General features: G+C 54.3%; 2 protein-coding genes across 3 annotated transcripts; one reads left to right on the plus strand and one right to left on the minus strand.

Moving 5' to 3' along the window:
• Positions 1–1,284: 1,284 nt before the first annotated feature.
• On the minus strand, positions 1,285–12,231 carry THYN1 (thymocyte nuclear protein 1). Of its 2 annotated transcripts, none has more exons than XM_040085127.1 (8): positions 12,080–12,231; positions 5,440–5,586; positions 4,257–4,477; positions 3,757–3,825; positions 3,015–3,107; positions 2,355–2,450; positions 1,593–1,743; positions 1,285–1,510 (listed from the first exon to the last, which is right to left on the minus strand). In XM_040085127.1, exons 2-8 carry the CDS (start codon positions 5,480–5,482, stop codon positions 1,464–1,466), a joined length of 720 nt encoding a protein of 239 aa, XP_039941061.1. In that variant the 5' UTR covers positions 5,483–5,586; positions 12,080–12,231; the 3' UTR covers positions 1,285–1,463. The 2 variants fall into 2 exon arrangements, with proteins under 2 accessions (XP_039941061.1, XP_039941060.1); XM_040085126.2 differs by lacking the exon at positions 12,080–12,231 and adding an exon at positions 6,231–6,399.
• ACAD8 (acyl-CoA dehydrogenase family member 8) lies at positions 6,474–13,797 on the plus strand. The gene is made up of 11 exons (XM_040085124.1): positions 6,474–6,565; positions 7,893–7,993; positions 8,326–8,495; positions 9,129–9,238; positions 9,477–9,553; positions 9,818–9,955; positions 10,595–10,730; positions 10,832–10,929; positions 11,137–11,289; positions 12,140–12,242; positions 13,006–13,797. The coding sequence occupies exons 1-11, from the start codon at positions 6,490–6,492 to the stop codon at positions 13,056–13,058; spliced, it is 1,215 nt and encodes a 404-aa protein (XP_039941058.1). The 5' UTR covers positions 6,474–6,489; the 3' UTR covers positions 13,059–13,797.
• The last annotated feature ends 1,598 nt before the right edge of the window (positions 13,798–15,395 follow it).

A 15,395-nucleotide genomic window follows, 5' to 3' on the forward strand; every position in this document is an offset into this window, starting at 1 on the left:
AGATGTTCAACATCTGTTCGTCATTCCTGGGGGGTTCCCTTGGAAAAGGTACACGGGCCTACACGTTGATTTGGGGGGATTTTTCCTGCTTTGTCCCCTCTCCCCCGTGTCCCTAGGTGTGGAACCAGAATCCAGAAACGATCCTGATTTTTACCGGGTCTGATGGACCTTTCAGCACTGGGCCCTCTGTTAGCCTGGGGCGGAGCAGGACGTGCTGAGCATCCTCAGAGAGGAGCTGGGGTCACTCCAGGACCAGGCACTGCAGAGCAGAGTTTTGTCAGCATGTGAAGGGGCAGATGCTGCTCGAGCAGTGGTTCTGTGCTGTGCTTGGGCCAGCGCCTCTCTCCCAGGCACAGAGGAGCGGGCAAGTACCAAACCAAGCAGTGCAACTTGTAATTAAGCCCTCTGCTGTGTTTACATGTTTCTTAATTCGTCGTCTTTTCAATGGCTGTATTTTAAAACTCGGGGGTTTTTTTTGTCTCTCCAATTAAAAAGAGCCAGCCCTGGCTTGTCAAATGCTGAGCACGAGTTTGTCTGATGTTTTCATATTGGGTCGGGTTTTTTCCTGCGATATGAAGAGATTTTTTTTCTTTAAAAGTAGCCACAGTGTGCAGCTCTCCAAGCTTGCTGGAGGAGTTTGTCCTTTGTTATCTTTATAAATTCTTGGTTTTTCTTTAAGCTGAGTCGCTGCTTGGCAGCTGTGCTGCTGGAGGACCCGTGTGGCTTAAAAATAATCAGGCTGGCGTTATTTTCTTCCATTTCCCTGACTGTCAGAACTAAAATAACGTGGGAACTTCTGTACCTGCGGGAAGTTCACTGTGATCTGCTTTGTGCATCCATCTCCAGAGAGACTGTTCACAGCATGCAGTGTTAGGACGAGGGGGAAAGGCTTTAACCTGACAGGGAATACTTTGGATGGGATGTTGGGAAGAAATTCTTCCCTGAGGGTGGTGAGGTGTGGCACAGCTGTGGCTGCCACATCCTCGGAAGTGTCCAAATCCAGGCTGGACAGAGCTTGGAGCAACCTGGGACAGTGGAAGGTGTTCCTGTCCATGGCTGGGGGTGGAGTGAGATGATTTTAAGGTCTCTTCCAACCCAGGCTGTTCAAGGATTCCTAATTTTCTGGTTCGAGACAGAACTCAGGGATTCCCTCCTGCAGAAAAGTGTCCCTGTGCAGTACACGGAGCTGCACTAGACCCCAAACTAAACAAAGTGGATGTACCTGTTCCTTCCTCAAGAGATAAACTGCAGATTTTCCTACCATTAAAACCCAAGTAGCCGCAGTTGATTCCAAAAGGCTTTATTTATTGAAAAAATAAGCAAAAACAACAGTGTGTCGGGGAAGGGGCATGTGGCTGCAGATCTGGTACGGGCACGTTTGTGCTGCTTGAGCAGGTGAACTGGAGAATGGTGCTGGTGGAGGAGGAGGAGGCATCAGCGGGCTGGGTGGGAGCTGTGCTGCTTCAATGTGGCTTTTCCTCTTCCAGGCTCAAGACAAAATCAAATTCCTCTGTGGTAAGGAAGGAAAAACCGTAAGCGAAACATCCAGCTTGTGTGGCAGAGGGACCCGGGAGCCCCGGGGAGGTTCTCACCTTGTGTCAGGGGTTGGATGGACAGACGCTGCCTGGTGAAGAGCATCATGTCCTTGAGGGGCCCCCCATCTGCTTTGTGTGCCAGGTGGTGAGCCTTGATCTCAGAGAGGGGGATGAAGCGCTTGGTCATCCTCACGAACTGCACATCCACCTGGGGAGGGAGGGGAGCACGGGCTGGACAAGGACACGGCCTCCAGACAGCCCGGAAAATCTTTGAGGGATAAAGATTTCGAACTGAACCAAGCGACTGATGCGCACTAACGGCCTGGAAGCTTTGCTCAAGGCTAAAAGGACTTGCAGGTATTTCTGGCAGGTGATTTGTTGGCACTGTGCACCAGCAAAGGTGTGTTCGTGTCACAGACAATAGGAAATTCAAATGTGGGATGTAGCCAGCCCCACTCCCTTCCCTACAATTCCATGTGCCTCAAAACTACAGCTTTGTTTGCTGTGCACTGAGTGGTTCTTAGCTCATTTTCCTCACTCAGGGTTCTGCCATGCGTGGAGGCCAGCTCCGCAGCCAAGATTTCAAAATGAAGAGAGACCAGCTCCGCAGCCAAGATTTCAAAATGAAGAGGGATACATTTTGGCAGCCTTCTGGAAGGGATAGGGGAAAAAGCAGAAAAAACAGGATTGAATTTTCTCTTGAGAGAGAAAAAGGCAGCTAGGCCAGGACAGAAGCTTAAGATTTTCAATATGATGCAGGGAGCCTTCTCTTGGCTTGCACACAGAGCTTGAACAGCTGTATTTGATACAGTACATTACCATGGACCATTTGGGGTTCTCTTTTCTGCTGGTGGAGTCATAATGAGGATCCTTCTGATCGAACTGTGTGTGATCAGGGTACGCCTCCTTTACGATCTGAAGCAGAAGGGGAGGAGAAAGTTTCCATCAGTTCAAAACACCCGTCAGCAAAGGGCCTGAGATGTGACAAGGAATAATCCCGGTGCAAAGATCAGCCCTGCCTTCCCTGAACTCCATTCTAACAGCTTCCTTGACATTTCCTGGGTGGAAGAAGTGCAGAACAGTGAGTGCAGCATCACCTGCTGGAGATCAGCGTGGAAGGAAATGCAGCAGGGGAGCTGCTGATGATCTTTGTGATGAGTTCTCCTCTTAAAAGAAAAAGCTTTTCTGTGGCCTGGTTTATCCTGCCTTGTGGGCTCTGCTGGCTAGAATGTGGTGAGTCAGATTGGAATCAGAGTGTGGAACACTTGGCTTGGCTGGGAGTGCCCCGAAATGTCAGCAGGAAAGCAGCACAGTTTGGTTCCATCTCTCTGGGGACACACGGCTGAGTCAGCCCTGTGAGGTGTCCTGGGCTCATTCCCTGCCCTCCCTGGGTAACTCCTGCACTCTTTGGTGCTGAGACACGAGCACGGAGCTGTTTGCTAACCCACTCGGTATCACTTCTCCCCAAAACACACTCACCTTGACCAGGGCCACAATGCCAGGCTCTTTGCAGTTACTGTGGTAGAAGAAGGCCTGCTGCCCGAGTTTCATGGATCTCAGGAAATTCCTTGCCTGTCAGGAGTAAACAAGAGACTTTCAGCTCTTTCCATCAAGCTCTCAGGGCTTCATTATAAGCAGCCAAGAACAGGAACCAACAAGAGGAGAGGTAGATGTGCTTCAGAATTACTCAGATAATGTTTCCTACAGTTGTCATAGAGATGTTTTTGTGTTGGAAAGAAATTAAGTAAAAGCAAGGCTAAAGAGCAAGATCCTGTTGGTCAGAAAGTGTGTGGGAATTCAACAGCTCATCCACCCCTGCCCAGGAGAGCTGTCAGCAAACAACTCAGAGCAGATCATGTGTAGGGGGACAGGGAATCCTTGACAGTACGGGGGTCATACACAGCAGGGGGAAACGTGGAATTCCTTTGGAACAGAAAGCTGTGCACTGGCAGAGGATTTGGGTAATTACAGGCTTGCTGTAAGGTATCAAAGGTTGGTCTAAGCAAAAGGAAAACTAGATTATTTGACAGAATACTCCCCAGCCTGAATCCACCTCTGACCTAGAGGCCACTAAGCAGGAGCTGACTTCAGATCCCTGCCAAAACGCACCTGCATGAACAGGCAGAGTGCCCCAAAAGGAAATGCTTCAGGCACAGGAGCAAGCAGTGAGCAGAGCCACCTTCTTCCTAATTCTATTTCAGTGCCCCCGTGTGCTTCCTACCTGGTAGTTCCTCACTCCATCCCAGCAGGTTGTCTGGTTAGGCTGAGCTTTCAAGTCGTCAACACTGAACTGCCAAATGAAACGGAGGTAAAGATTGATTCAGGAGGTTTCTGATCACGACAGTGTCGTCTGCACTGAGCCTAAATATTTGTTGCCAGCAGCTCCTTCAATTATAGCACAAACTTGACATAATTTTTGTCTCCCACGGGACGCACAGAAAACCCTTCACAAAGCAGCAGTGTAAAGGCAGAGTCTGAAATAGATGCTGCTCCTGTGACCAGCAGCCAAGCATCCCGAGGAGCTGATTTCTGCTAGTATTACGTGTATGAAACCCCAAGGTTGTCACCTTGGACAAGAACATTTTGTTTTTCTGTTTCCAGGAGGACAAATGGGTTTTGAGAAGAATAAACAATCCCAGTTGCCTGATGCTGTCCCTCAGCACCTGGGCACTAAATCTGGGCAGGAGTGACCCTGCTGCTGGCCTTTTCGAGTGTGCTTACCTTCACATCCACCCCCTTCTCCAGCCTGCTCTCCGGTTCTGATTTCAGCAGCCAGTGACAATACGTGATCTTGCTTTCCTCCCCATCAGATTCTTTTTTCTTCCAGTTCTTCCACCCTGACTTGGAGCTCCCAGCTGGAGGTTTTGCAGACTTCTCTTCTTCCTCCTTATCCGAAGTCTCCTCCTCGGTTTTGGCAATTTTAGCATCGGGCTCTTTTTTATCTTAAAAGACATTGAGATAAAATGTTTTGTTTCAAGATGTATTTTTAGTTGTCCAAGCTGGTTTCACACATTTGACTGCAGCAGGAGTTTGGGGCACCCCAGGTGCTCAGGGTAAGGTAGCAGCATTATGCACCAATGATTCGGAGTATTTCTAATTTGCATCTGAAATAAGGCTATTTTTGTGTGTGCAAAAAGGTAGTTTAATACTCCCAGTTAGTAATAAAAAAAAAAAAACCCTCGGGATAGACCATGTTTACCCACATAAAATGTAGTTGAATTTTTTTAATTAATTGCTGAGAAATCAGCTGCAGGCAACGAAGTAGGTTTAGGTGAATCTGGTGAGTAAGAGGAACATTCTCCAAGCAAACCAAACTATTTCAATTCCTGCAGGAGCTGGAAATCTTAGCTTAACCTCCACTGAGCTACCTGTTCTGAAGGGATCCATATCCTTTGTTTCTTCAGGATACAGAAAACCCCCAATCATTAAGAAGTGATTAAAGGATAAAAAGATGGTTCTTTGCTAGAGTGGACCAAGCAGACGAGTGGCACAGATGAGCCAACTGTGCAATTTTTTCTTCTTGTACTTCAAACACCACATCACGATGGCAGTGCCATGTTCTGGCTTTTTGTTTTTGCAGCCAGTACCACATCAGCTCCTGGCACTGCGCTGGCTGCACTCTGACTGACCAACTCTGCTCTGCAGGACCTGAAAGCTCTGCATAAACGGGCCTGAAATGCATTTCCTAACCCCCCTGGTGCTGAGAATACATCACTGTCCTTATCACACACCTAGCAGACTTGTCTCAGTCTCGCTCGGGTGCTCAGCCCATTTGGCACAGGAAATGCTGTCTGTAAGACGCTGTCCGTGAAAGACAGGCAGTTAATACGGCTGGCTGTAGTTTCACTATAGCCTGCAACCTCAAATGAGAGACGCTAAATCAGTCAAGGATGTCAGCACAGACCTGCTACTGCTCCTTTGTCTCTCTTTCTGCTCGGCCAAGGCATCTCCGGTCTCTGTGAATTATCTTCTCTTCGCTGAGAAGCACCTGATGAACGAGAGGAGGAGGAGGAGGAGGAGGAGGAGGAGGAATTACCGCTCCTTCAGGCAACTGAAAGAGAAAGTAGAGATGGCTGAGGCGGAGAGCTGCAAGCGCCGTGCGGCCAGTGGAGAGCAAATAAATCTTTCCTTGAGCTCAGCCACTTCCTCTATCAGTGTGGATGCTGGCAGGGCTCGGGGACCGCACCCTGGAGCCCTGACGGACACCAGCAGCAGGGCCGGATTCCTGCTGCGCGGCAGAGCCGTCCCCAAGGTGCGTGGGCTGAGCGCGGCCCCTTCTCCGCCGTGCCAGAGGGGCAGCGCCTTTGGAAAAGGGAGCCGTGCTTGTGTCCAGCGCTCAGCCCAGCCCGGCCCCGGCTGTCCGGCTCTGCTGCTGCCGCTGCCCGCGCTCCCCTTGGGGCACGGCTCCTTCCGTGCGCAGCGCCGAGCCCACCTGGGCGCGCTGGCTCCAGGTGCCCGTGCCCGGCCGGGGGGGCTGCGCCGGCTCGTCCCCAGCGCTCCCTCCCAGCCCTGCGGACCCTGGGGCTCGGCGGAGAGGCCGCCCCATCCCCTGCCCCCTCTGTCAGCAGCGCTCGCACGGCTCCGAGCCGGCTGCCTCCTGCCAGGCCGGCTGGCATCAACTTTTCCACCTCCTATGCCAAGCTTTCCCCTTCCTCCCTTCCTCCTTCCCAGCCCTCCGACCGAGCTCCCGCTCACCAGCGCGGGCCGCTGCTGCCTGTCCTGCTCGGTGAGGATGCTCGCGGTGCCGGGCGGGGAGGACGAAGAGGAGGAGGAGGAGGAAGCCGCGCTCGGAAGCGGTGCCCGCTATGCAAAGGCCGGGGCAGGGCCGGCTCCCCTCGCTCCCTCCCCGCCAGGGCGGGCGGTGCCGGGGGCAGGACTACAGCTCCCAGCCTGCTCCGCCGGGAGCCGGGAACCGGCCGCCGGCAGCCGGGAAGCGGGGCGGCCCCGCACGGCCATGGCGTGGCGAGCGGCCCCGCGGGCGGCGGCGCGGCTGCTGCTGGGGCGCCGGGGGATCGCGTCCTGCATCGACCGTAAGGAGCCGCCCGAGCGGCGCCGGGGCTGCCCCGACCCGGCCGGGGACCCCCCCCGCGGCCCGGGGGAGGCGGGCTGGGGGAGATGGACAGCGGGTCGGTGGCCCCGGAGCTCCTGTCCCCGCCCGGAGGGATGTCCCAAGCTGCCCGTGTCACTGCTGCCTGTGTCACTGCTCCCCGTGTCCCTCCTCCCTGTGTCCTGCTCCCGGTCAGGGCGGTGCGGGCGCGGACACACCGCAGAGGGTGCCCGGCAATGGGGCAGTGCCCAGCAGTGGGACAGAGCCCGCAAGGAAAGTCCTTCCCTCTCCCTGTCCCTCCTTTACCTTTGTGACACTGCTCGGCAGTGGGACAGAGCCCCCGAGAAAAGTCCTTCCCTCTCCCTGTCCCTCCTTTGCCTTTGTGACACTGCTCGGCAGTGGGACAGACCCGCAAGGAAAGTCCTTCCCTCTCCCTGTCCCTCCTTTACCTTTGTTAGGCTTTCACCGTTTTTCAGAATTGATAGTGAATCAAGGAATATCTCTCAAAGAAGGGGGGTTGTAAAAAAGAAGGAAATCGACATTTTTACGTGGGCAGACTGATAGGGCAAGGGGGAATGGATTTAAGTTAAAAGAGGAGAGATTAGGTTAGACATTAGGAAGGAGTTCCTCTGGCAGAATCCCAGCTCGCACATGTTGCCCAGAAGTTGTGGATGCCCCATCCCTGCCAAGTTGGCCGGGTTGTACAGGGTTTGGTCTCATAAAAGATGATTTTATCCCTTTCAACCCAAACCAGAACACTTTGCAGGTGAATTGTTTTGGTGTCTAAATGTAAGAACATTTAGAATTTAGGTAGCAGCACCCCTATGAATTTCAGGAGAAGACCTAACAAAACAATCTTGTATCCATGTGCCATCGAAGCAGGAGGTTTCAAATGTACAGCCTAACTAAAGCTTTAGATGCTGTTTCCAAAGGGCTGCTTCATTCTTTGCTTCCCAGTCTCCCTCCTTTGGAGTCCCAGGGCTGATCCCTCATATTTCTCAGCACAGACGTAGTGAGATGGAGGGACAGCTGCCATGGACTGTGCTCCCCTGTCCTGGCTTTCCAATGTAGTCTCATGGAGCAGAGACAGCTGGGATTTGGGATTTGTTCTGTCCCAAGAAAGCCCCTCCCAAAGCCCCCTGCTCTCAGCACAGTTCATGATATTCCCGAGGAGCAGAGGGATGTTCTGTGCAGCAGAGACCCTGAACTGTTTGTGTGAGCTAAGGAGCACTCTGAAACCGGGCTGTACACGAGGTGGTTGTGCTGCTTTCCCTCAACAGACGTGTTCTGATCTCCTCCTGCTTTTCTAGCATCCACTGGACTGACTGAGGATCAGAAGGAATTCCAAAAAGTCGCCCTTGATTTTGCTGCCAAGGAGATGGCTCCTTACATGGCTGAGTGGGATGAGAAGGTAGGACAGCCTCACCAGGGTTGCACTGCTCCCTTTCTCCTCCCTTAGGATGTTATGACCCCTAACATCTCACTGAGGGGTTCCTGCAATGGCTGGGAGGTGAAATCCTCAGGAATACCTCGAAGCTTTCCTAGCCAGGTTATTCAATCACCTGGCTCTTGGATTCCCTGCTGCAGATGCAGCGTGTCTGTGTAGGCACCACCTCTTCTCTGACCCACCCCGTTCTCTTAAACTCTGCAGCCCAGTGGGACTGGAATTGGTACCCCAGGGATACCAAAAGAGGTGGAACTAGCCCTGAATATTCACTGGGACATCTCTGCCTGCCCCAACAGGAAATATTCCCGGTGGAAACGATGCGGAAGGCAGCCCAGCTAGGATTTGGTGGGATCTACGTGAAACCAGATGTTGGTGGCTCTGGATTGTCACGGCTTGACACCTCCATAATCTTCGAGGCTCTGTCAACAGGGTGCACCAGCACCACTGCTTACATGAGCATCCACAAGTGAGTGTGTCTGGGAGGGTGGACGGTGTCAGTCTGGCCTCTCTGTGGCCTCTAAATCCAGCTGGAGGCAGCTCCCTCGCTGCTGCTCATCATTTAAATATTTAAATTGTGACCTCGAGTACACACAGTCCTGTGAGGATCCCTGGATGGCAGTAAACAAATAGGCCACAAGGAGTAATTTTAGCTTTGTGGTATGCAAGATGGGATTAAGTTCTGGATTTTGTTCTCTGCTCTGCCACTTAAGCTGGCTATAGATAGCAACCTGCCTGGAAAAAGCCTTTGTGCTGTGACAGAGCCCAGAGGCACCACCTGATCCTGGGGCTGTCCTGCTTGTACAGACATGTCCAGTGACCGGTCACTTGGCACAGAGGGCTGCTGTGATGCTGCCTCTTTCTTCAGGTGCACTTTTCTGGAGAGGGAGCAGGGCTGAGCATGGAGGGGAGATTGAGGCTCCTGAGCAGGAGCCTGCTGTTCCATAGGGCAGCGGGTCTGTGGTGAGTGGAGGGTGTAACAATTCGTTTTCAGGCCTCAGGGCTTGTGGCTCAACTCCGTGGAGCTTTCCTCTGTTCAGCCAGGGATGTTCTGTACAGCCTGTGTTCAGTCCTGAATGCTGCTCCTTCTCTCCCACCCCAGCATGTGTGTTTGGATGATCGACACCTTTGGCAACGAGGAGCAGCGCCGCAGGTTCTGCCCCTCGCTCTGTAGCATGGAAAAGTTTGCCTCTTACTGCTTGACTGAGCCAGGTGAGCATCCTCAGCTCAACCAGGACATCTTCTCCTTTCTCTTTAACTGGACATGAGCATTGCAAAGGTCTGGAGGTGAAAAGTTTCTTTCCATATTCCTTTGGGAAGTCGGGGAGGGGCAGATGATTGTTGCTGGGATGCTCGTGGTACAAACCCAGGTGTCAGGGTATGATCCCAGGGAGAATTCATAGGCTCTGGACCTTCTGCTTCACTGGCTGCTTCCTTACCTCTCAAACAGGGAGTGGCAGCGATGCAGCTTCCCTGCTGACCTCAGCTCAGAGGAAAGGGGACACCTACGTCCTGAATGGCTCCAAGGTACCTCTTTGCTCCTCCTAAAGCTGCCAGCACGCTGAGGCCTGGGTCTCCCTGTCCTTCCCATTCCTGCTGTCCCCTCTGCTCTGTGCGTTCTCCCAAGGCAGGACGTGCTCTGCAGAGCTTTCACCAGCTGGGTCCCGAAATGCCTCTGCCTGTGGGGTCTTTGCCTCTCCATTTCTCACCCTGCCAGCTGCTGCTGTGGGCTCAGGGTTAGCTTGCAAAACCACCCCAAAGCCCCACTTTTCTCGTTGTGCCCTCCTGCAGGCCTTCATCAGCGGGGGAGGCGACACCGATGTGTACGTGGTCATGTGTCGCACAGGGGGCCCCGGCCCCAAGGGCATCTCCTGCCTCGTGCTGGAGAAGGGAATGCCAGGGCTCAGCTTTGGCAAGAAGGAGAGGAAGGTAAGAGGCTTGGTTTGTGCTTCCTGGGTGCTTGAGGGAAGTGCAGGACAGAGATCACAGAATCACTGTGATTGGAAAGACATCCAAGAGCATTGAGTCCAGCCTGTGACTGGTCCTCACTTGTCAGCCAGAGCACCGAGTGCCACATCCAGGCATTCCTCAAACACCTGCAGGGGTGGGGACTCAAATACCTCCCTGGACAGCCCATTGCAATGCCTGACAGCCTTTTCCATGGAGAAACTCCTCCTGATGTCCAACCTGAGCCTCCCCTGCACAGCTTGAGGCTGTGTCCTGTGGTCGCAGTGTGTCTGTGCAGAGCGTTAGGGATCTCTTCATGAATGGGATTGGAGTCCCAGCCTGACATGGTTTTACCAAGCCAAGTCCAGCTTTGGTGAAGTTTGCCCAATACCCATCCCTTTGGTAAACGAAGGATTTTAGTCTCAGGACCATCAAGATCACTGGATTTGTGCCTCTTCTCAAAAACGCCCATTCCAGTTCCCACGCTGAGGCCAAAGCATGCGGACCACGGGTGCTTTGTGCCAGCTTGGCAGTGAGACCAGGGGTTGGGAGCAGGCTGGTGGTTCTGTCAGACTTGTGCTGCCCCTCAGGCAGTCTGGAAGGAGCTCTGTTTTTTCCCAGGTAGGCTGGAATTCCCAGCCAACTCGGGCTGTGATCTTTGAGGACTGCGTTGTTCCCGTGGGCAACCGGCTGGGAGCCGAAGGGCAGGGATTCAGCATCGCCATGCAGGGCCTCAATGGAGGCAGGATAAACATCGGTGAGCAAGGCAAAGAGAGCCAGGGGAGGAGGGCAGGATCTTCTTGTTGCCTGTCCGAAGCAGCTTCACGTTCACTCCGTGTCCTTGGCTTCTCCCACCAGCTTCTTGCTCGTTAGGAGCTGCTCACGCCTCAGTTCTCCTGGCTCAGGAGCACCTCACCGTCCGCAAACAGTTCGGGGAACCCCTCGCCAACAACCAGGTAAGCCCTGCAGCGGCTCTGCCCCCCAGAGCTGAGCTCTCCCTCTTCCTGGAAGGGCCATCCCTCACTTCACAGGGAGAGGTCAAGAACACGCTTTTCCCGAGTAAGGCAGCGTGTCAGGCCTGAGCCCTGCCTGGAGGCGGTGGGGCTGTGGCTGAGCCCCCTGTGAGGCTGCTGCTGAACCTCTCTTTGCCCTGGCTCTGGCAGTACCTGCAGTTCAGGCTGGCAGAGATGGCCACACGGCTGGTGGCGGCGCGGCTCATGGTGCGCAACGCGGCGCGGGCGCTGCAGGACGGCCGGGAGGACGCGGCCGTGCTCTGCTCCATGGCCAAGCTCTTTGCCACCGACGAGTGCTTCGGGGTAAGTCCCTCAAACACCACTTGGGATCCTAATCAGAAGTTTAGAGCCCCTCCCTCAATGCCCAGGGTGTCAGGGAGAAGTTTGATGTTGTAGCCACCCAAAGCCGAGCGCAGAGCCGGGAGCCTCATTTGAGGATGTTTTGTAAGACACGTGGAGGCTGCGGGATTAATCTGCGAGAATTCCAACAGGACAGGCAGCAGAGCATTTTTATTTCCCAAGGAAAATTTGCACGTTGCAGGGTGATCGTTCCTAGGTAGCAAGAGGTCTTTCCCAGACCGCTGAAAAATTACATTATCGCTTTGAAAATTATCCTAACCACTTCAAAAAATACCTTACCAAAATGTCCCCGTAAAGAGAAAGCAAGAAGCGGGGAAAAGAGCACTTGACGCTTCTTAGCCCGGTGCATTTAGAAGCTGTCTGACGCGCTCAGCGCTCTGCATTTTTGCCGTTCCCGTGGTTTTTATCCCGACCCGAGGGATGTGGTGTTTCCATGGGAACCGGCGCGCTGCCCGCCCCTCCCCCGAGTGGCCGCCAGGTGGCGGTCGGGCGCTTCGGGTTTGCATCCGCGAACGCCAAAAACCGCTTTATTCCCCAAAACCCCATCCCTGGGCGTCCCTGCAGCCATTCCTCATCGTTCCTGTGCCTCCCTGCTCGCGTAAACCTTCCTGTGAAACGGGGAACGTGACAGCACCGAGAGCGGCGGGGATGGGGCCTGGGAGTCGCACCGCTTTTTGAAGAGATGAGATTAGGAATAAAAAAAAAAAGTGAGGCCAGGTTCCTGGGTGCTTACCGAGCTTCTGCCGCTGATGTGTCCTCCACAAGTCACCTCACAGCAGTGTTGTCCCCTTAGATCTGTAACCAGGCCCTGCAGATGCACGGGGGCTACGGCTACCTGAAGGATTACGCCGTGCAGCAGTTCGTGCGAGACATCAGAGTCCACCAGATCCTGGAAGGTAAAGGACACTCCTGTTACAAGTGAAGCTGGCGGTGGGGTTAGGAGAAAAACTCCCCTGGAGGTCCCCACCTTCCCATGCCACTCTGATCCTTGGGTTTCAGAGCCCTGCTCTGCTCTGAGCATGAGGTGTGCCGTGTGTGAGTGCCCTGGCCGGCAGCTCTGGCCATGTGGGAGCGGTCACTGGCTATTTTAAGAGCCTTACAGCAGAGGAAGATATTTAGTTGTCATGCTAGCAGTGCCTCTGTCCAGTTTCATCCCATTACTCCTGGTCACGTGGTCATTCTCCCTAACAATTCCTCTCCTGGTTGCACTCCTTGACATCGTGTCTCTCACAGTATCTGGCCTTTTCTAATCTCAGTTTTGCCTCCTAAATATTTTGTTTTCCCTGCTTCGAAATCCCCTCACCTGCAACCAGGGTAAGGGACACGCTCTTTCTTACACCGAGCGGGTTTGCAGCCTGTGTGTTGTGTATGTGTTAAATGTAGAGCTCAGAAGTTGGTGTAAATCCAGCTCTGCTCGGTGCCTGGTCCTGCATCCTCCCAACACCCATATAAAAAGCAGCACCAGCTTTGCCAGGCAATATGCTGGCACGTGGCAGTTGGGTTTTGGCCCAGCCCCTCCTAAACGCCACTTCAGCTGGTGGGAAGAGCTTCTCTGTGCTGTAAACTGCACGTCACAGAAGAGTTCTCTTGGCCTTTCCAGAGGGAAAATATTGGGCCATGCCTTAGCTGTGCTTCCTTTGCATCCCCACCCTGCTGCAGGTACCAACGAGGTCATGAGGATGATTGTGGCCAGGAATCTGCTACAGGGATGAAGCCAGGAGCCTTAAAACCCCTCCACCTGTCACAGCTCGGCCTCTTTCCCTCCCCTGCTGGCCAGCTCTCTCCCTGGGAGCGGGGAGGGGGATAGCCCAGTGGAAACAGCCTCGCTGCCTTACCCACAGCTGTGTGGCACAGCTGCACGCCGCGCCTGGCAGAGCCGCTGTGGCCAGGCTGGCATTGTGCAGCCACAAATCACAGCTGTGAACGCCAGCCTCTGTCTCCAAATCCCGCTTGCCACACGTCTCCTCCTCGGAAAAAGAAAGGCCAGAGCTGCTGCTCACCTCTGCTGGCTCGGGACTGAAATGCAGAGGTGCGGCCAGAGCCCATGGGGGTCGCTGGAATCTTTATTTTGAAGGAATTAACTGCTCACAGCACCCGTGGGAACAGATGGTCACAGGCTCTAACCGGAATGTTTTATCCCTTATATGTTTAATTTGCCTTTCCTTTAGCTAGAAGCACTCCCTTTTTTCCCAGCAAACTTTTCCTTGATGTCCCAACCACTGCTTGTTCTCTGTATTCCCTTCACATTTTGGTGCTTAATCTCGAAGAAGCCTTTGCAACACAAAAGTGCAAATAAGAAACTAAGGTTATGTCCAGAAATACTGAACTCTGGGGCCTCCAATCAGTGAAATTATTGCTGTGAACAATGTAAGGGGAGTAAAAATCTTGGTAAATTAAACTATTTTTTTTCCTCTCGGGTTTGGAATCAATAAAGCAGTGATGGAAATATTACTGGAGTGGAAATTATGATGATTTCCTTCAGTGGTATTTCAGGTGTTTAAACAGAAGTAACAGGGAATTTCTGAAGTAGGTGTTGCAAAATAGTTCTGCTTGAGGGCTTTTTAGGCAACATCTTTGTTAACCCCTTCAGGTCAGCCAGCTCCTCTTTTTTTCTCGGCAGTATTCAGGGCATTAGCAGCAGAATCATGGAATAGGTTAGGCTGGAAGGGGCCTTAAACGCAATTCATTCCAGCCCCTGCCGTGGGCAGGGACACCTTCCACTTGTTTGATCTCAGTTTCTGCTGCTGCTGGCAGGCCCTGAATGTCCCCTCCCTCGCTTTATTGCACATTGAATTTCCCCCAGGGCAGCTTAAAGGATGAACACCGGTGCCTCAAAGAGAAACAGCCACCGGCCCACGGGGGAGACCCTCTACCCGCCCAGGGGATGTCCTGGGGCTGGGAAGGGTCTCTGGGCAGTGGGAGGGGGTCTCCAGCCAGGGTCTCTGCCCTGTCTCAAGTCTCTCAGGGTCTCTATGGGGAGCTCCTGGCCAGAGATCTCTGTGCTGGGTCTCTAACTGGGATCTCCATTGCGGATCCCTGCCTGGGGTCTCCATCGTGGGTCTCTCTGTGGGATCCCTGCCTGGGGTCTCTCTTTTGGGGTTCTCTCTCGGGGGTCCTTGTCCATAGTCTCAGCCCAGGCTCTCTCCCGGGGCTCTCCGTCCATGCTCTCAATCCGAGCTCTCTCTCCGGGCTCTCTCCCGGGGGTCTGTCAGTCCGAGCTCTCTCTCCGGGCTCTCTCCCGGGGGTCTGTCAGTCCGAGCTCTCTCTCCGGGCTCTCTCCCGGGGGTCTGTCAGTCCGAGCTCTCTCCCAGGACTCTCTCCCGGGGGTCTGTCAGTCCGAGCTCTCTCCCAGGACTCCCTCCCGGGGGTCTGTCAGTCCGAGCTCTCTCTCCGGGCTCTCTCCCGGGGGTCTGTCAGTCCGAGCTCTCTCCCAGGACTCTCTCCCGGGGGTCTGTCAGTCCGAGCTCTCTCCCAGGACTCCCTCCCGGGGGTCTGTCAGTCCGAGCTCTCTCTCCGGGCTCTCTCCCGGGGGTCTGTCAGTCCGAGCTCTCTCCCAGGACTCTCTCCCGGGGGTCTGTCAGTCCGAGCTCTCTCTCCGGGCTCTCTCCCGGGGGTCTGTCAGTCCGAGCTCTCTCTCCGGGCTCTCTCCCGGGGGTCTGTCAGTCCGAGCTCTCTCCGGGCTCTCTCCCGGGGGTCTGTCAGTCCGAGCTCTCTCCCAGGACTCTCTCCCGGGGGTCTGTCAGTCCGGACTCTCTCTCTGGGCTCTCTCCCGGGGGTCTGTCAGTCCGAGCTCTCTCCGGGCTCTCTCCCGGGGGTCTGTCAGTCCGAGCTCTCTCTCCGGGCTCTCTCCCGGGGGTCTGTCAGTCCGAGCTCTCTCCGGGCTCTCTCCCGGGGGTCTGTCAATCCGAGCTCTCTCCCAGGACTCTCTCCCGGGGGTCTGTCAGTCCGGACTCTCTCTCTGGGCTCTCTCCCGGGGGTCTGTCAGTCCGAGCTCTCTCCGGGCTCTCTCCCGGGGGTCTGTCAGTCCGAGCTCTCTCTCCGGGCTCTCT

The sequence above is a fragment of the Hirundo rustica genome, chromosome 23 (assembly GCF_015227805.2).
Source record: "Hirundo rustica isolate bHirRus1 chromosome 23, bHirRus1.pri.v3, whole genome shotgun sequence".
Taxonomy (NCBI): Eukaryota; Metazoa; Chordata; class Aves; order Passeriformes; family Hirundinidae; genus Hirundo; species Hirundo rustica.

Coding starts and splice junctions, on each gene's coding strand:
- THYN1 (XM_040085127.1), bottom strand. CDS start 5,482: ATGCCTTGGCCGAGCAGAAAGAGAGACAAAGGAGCAGTAGCAG. Junction 4,478..5,439: donor AGACAAAGGAGCAGTAGCAG/GTCTGTGCTGAC, acceptor ATGTCTTTTAAG/ATAAAAAAGAGCCCGATGCT. Junction 2,451..3,014: donor GCATTGTGGCCCTGGTCAAG/GTGAGTGTGTTT, acceptor CTTCTGCTTCAG/ATCGTAAAGGAGGCGTACCC.
- ACAD8 (XM_040085124.1), top strand. CDS start 6,490: ATGGCGTGGCGAGCGGCCCCGCGGGCGGCGGCGCGGCTGCTGCTGGGG. Junction 10,930..11,136: donor AACCCCTCGCCAACAACCAG/GTAAGCCCTGCA, acceptor TGGCTCTGGCAG/TACCTGCAGTTCAGGCTGGC. Junction 12,243..13,005: donor AGTCCACCAGATCCTGGAAG/GTAAAGGACACT, acceptor ACCCTGCTGCAG/GTACCAACGAGGTCATGAGG.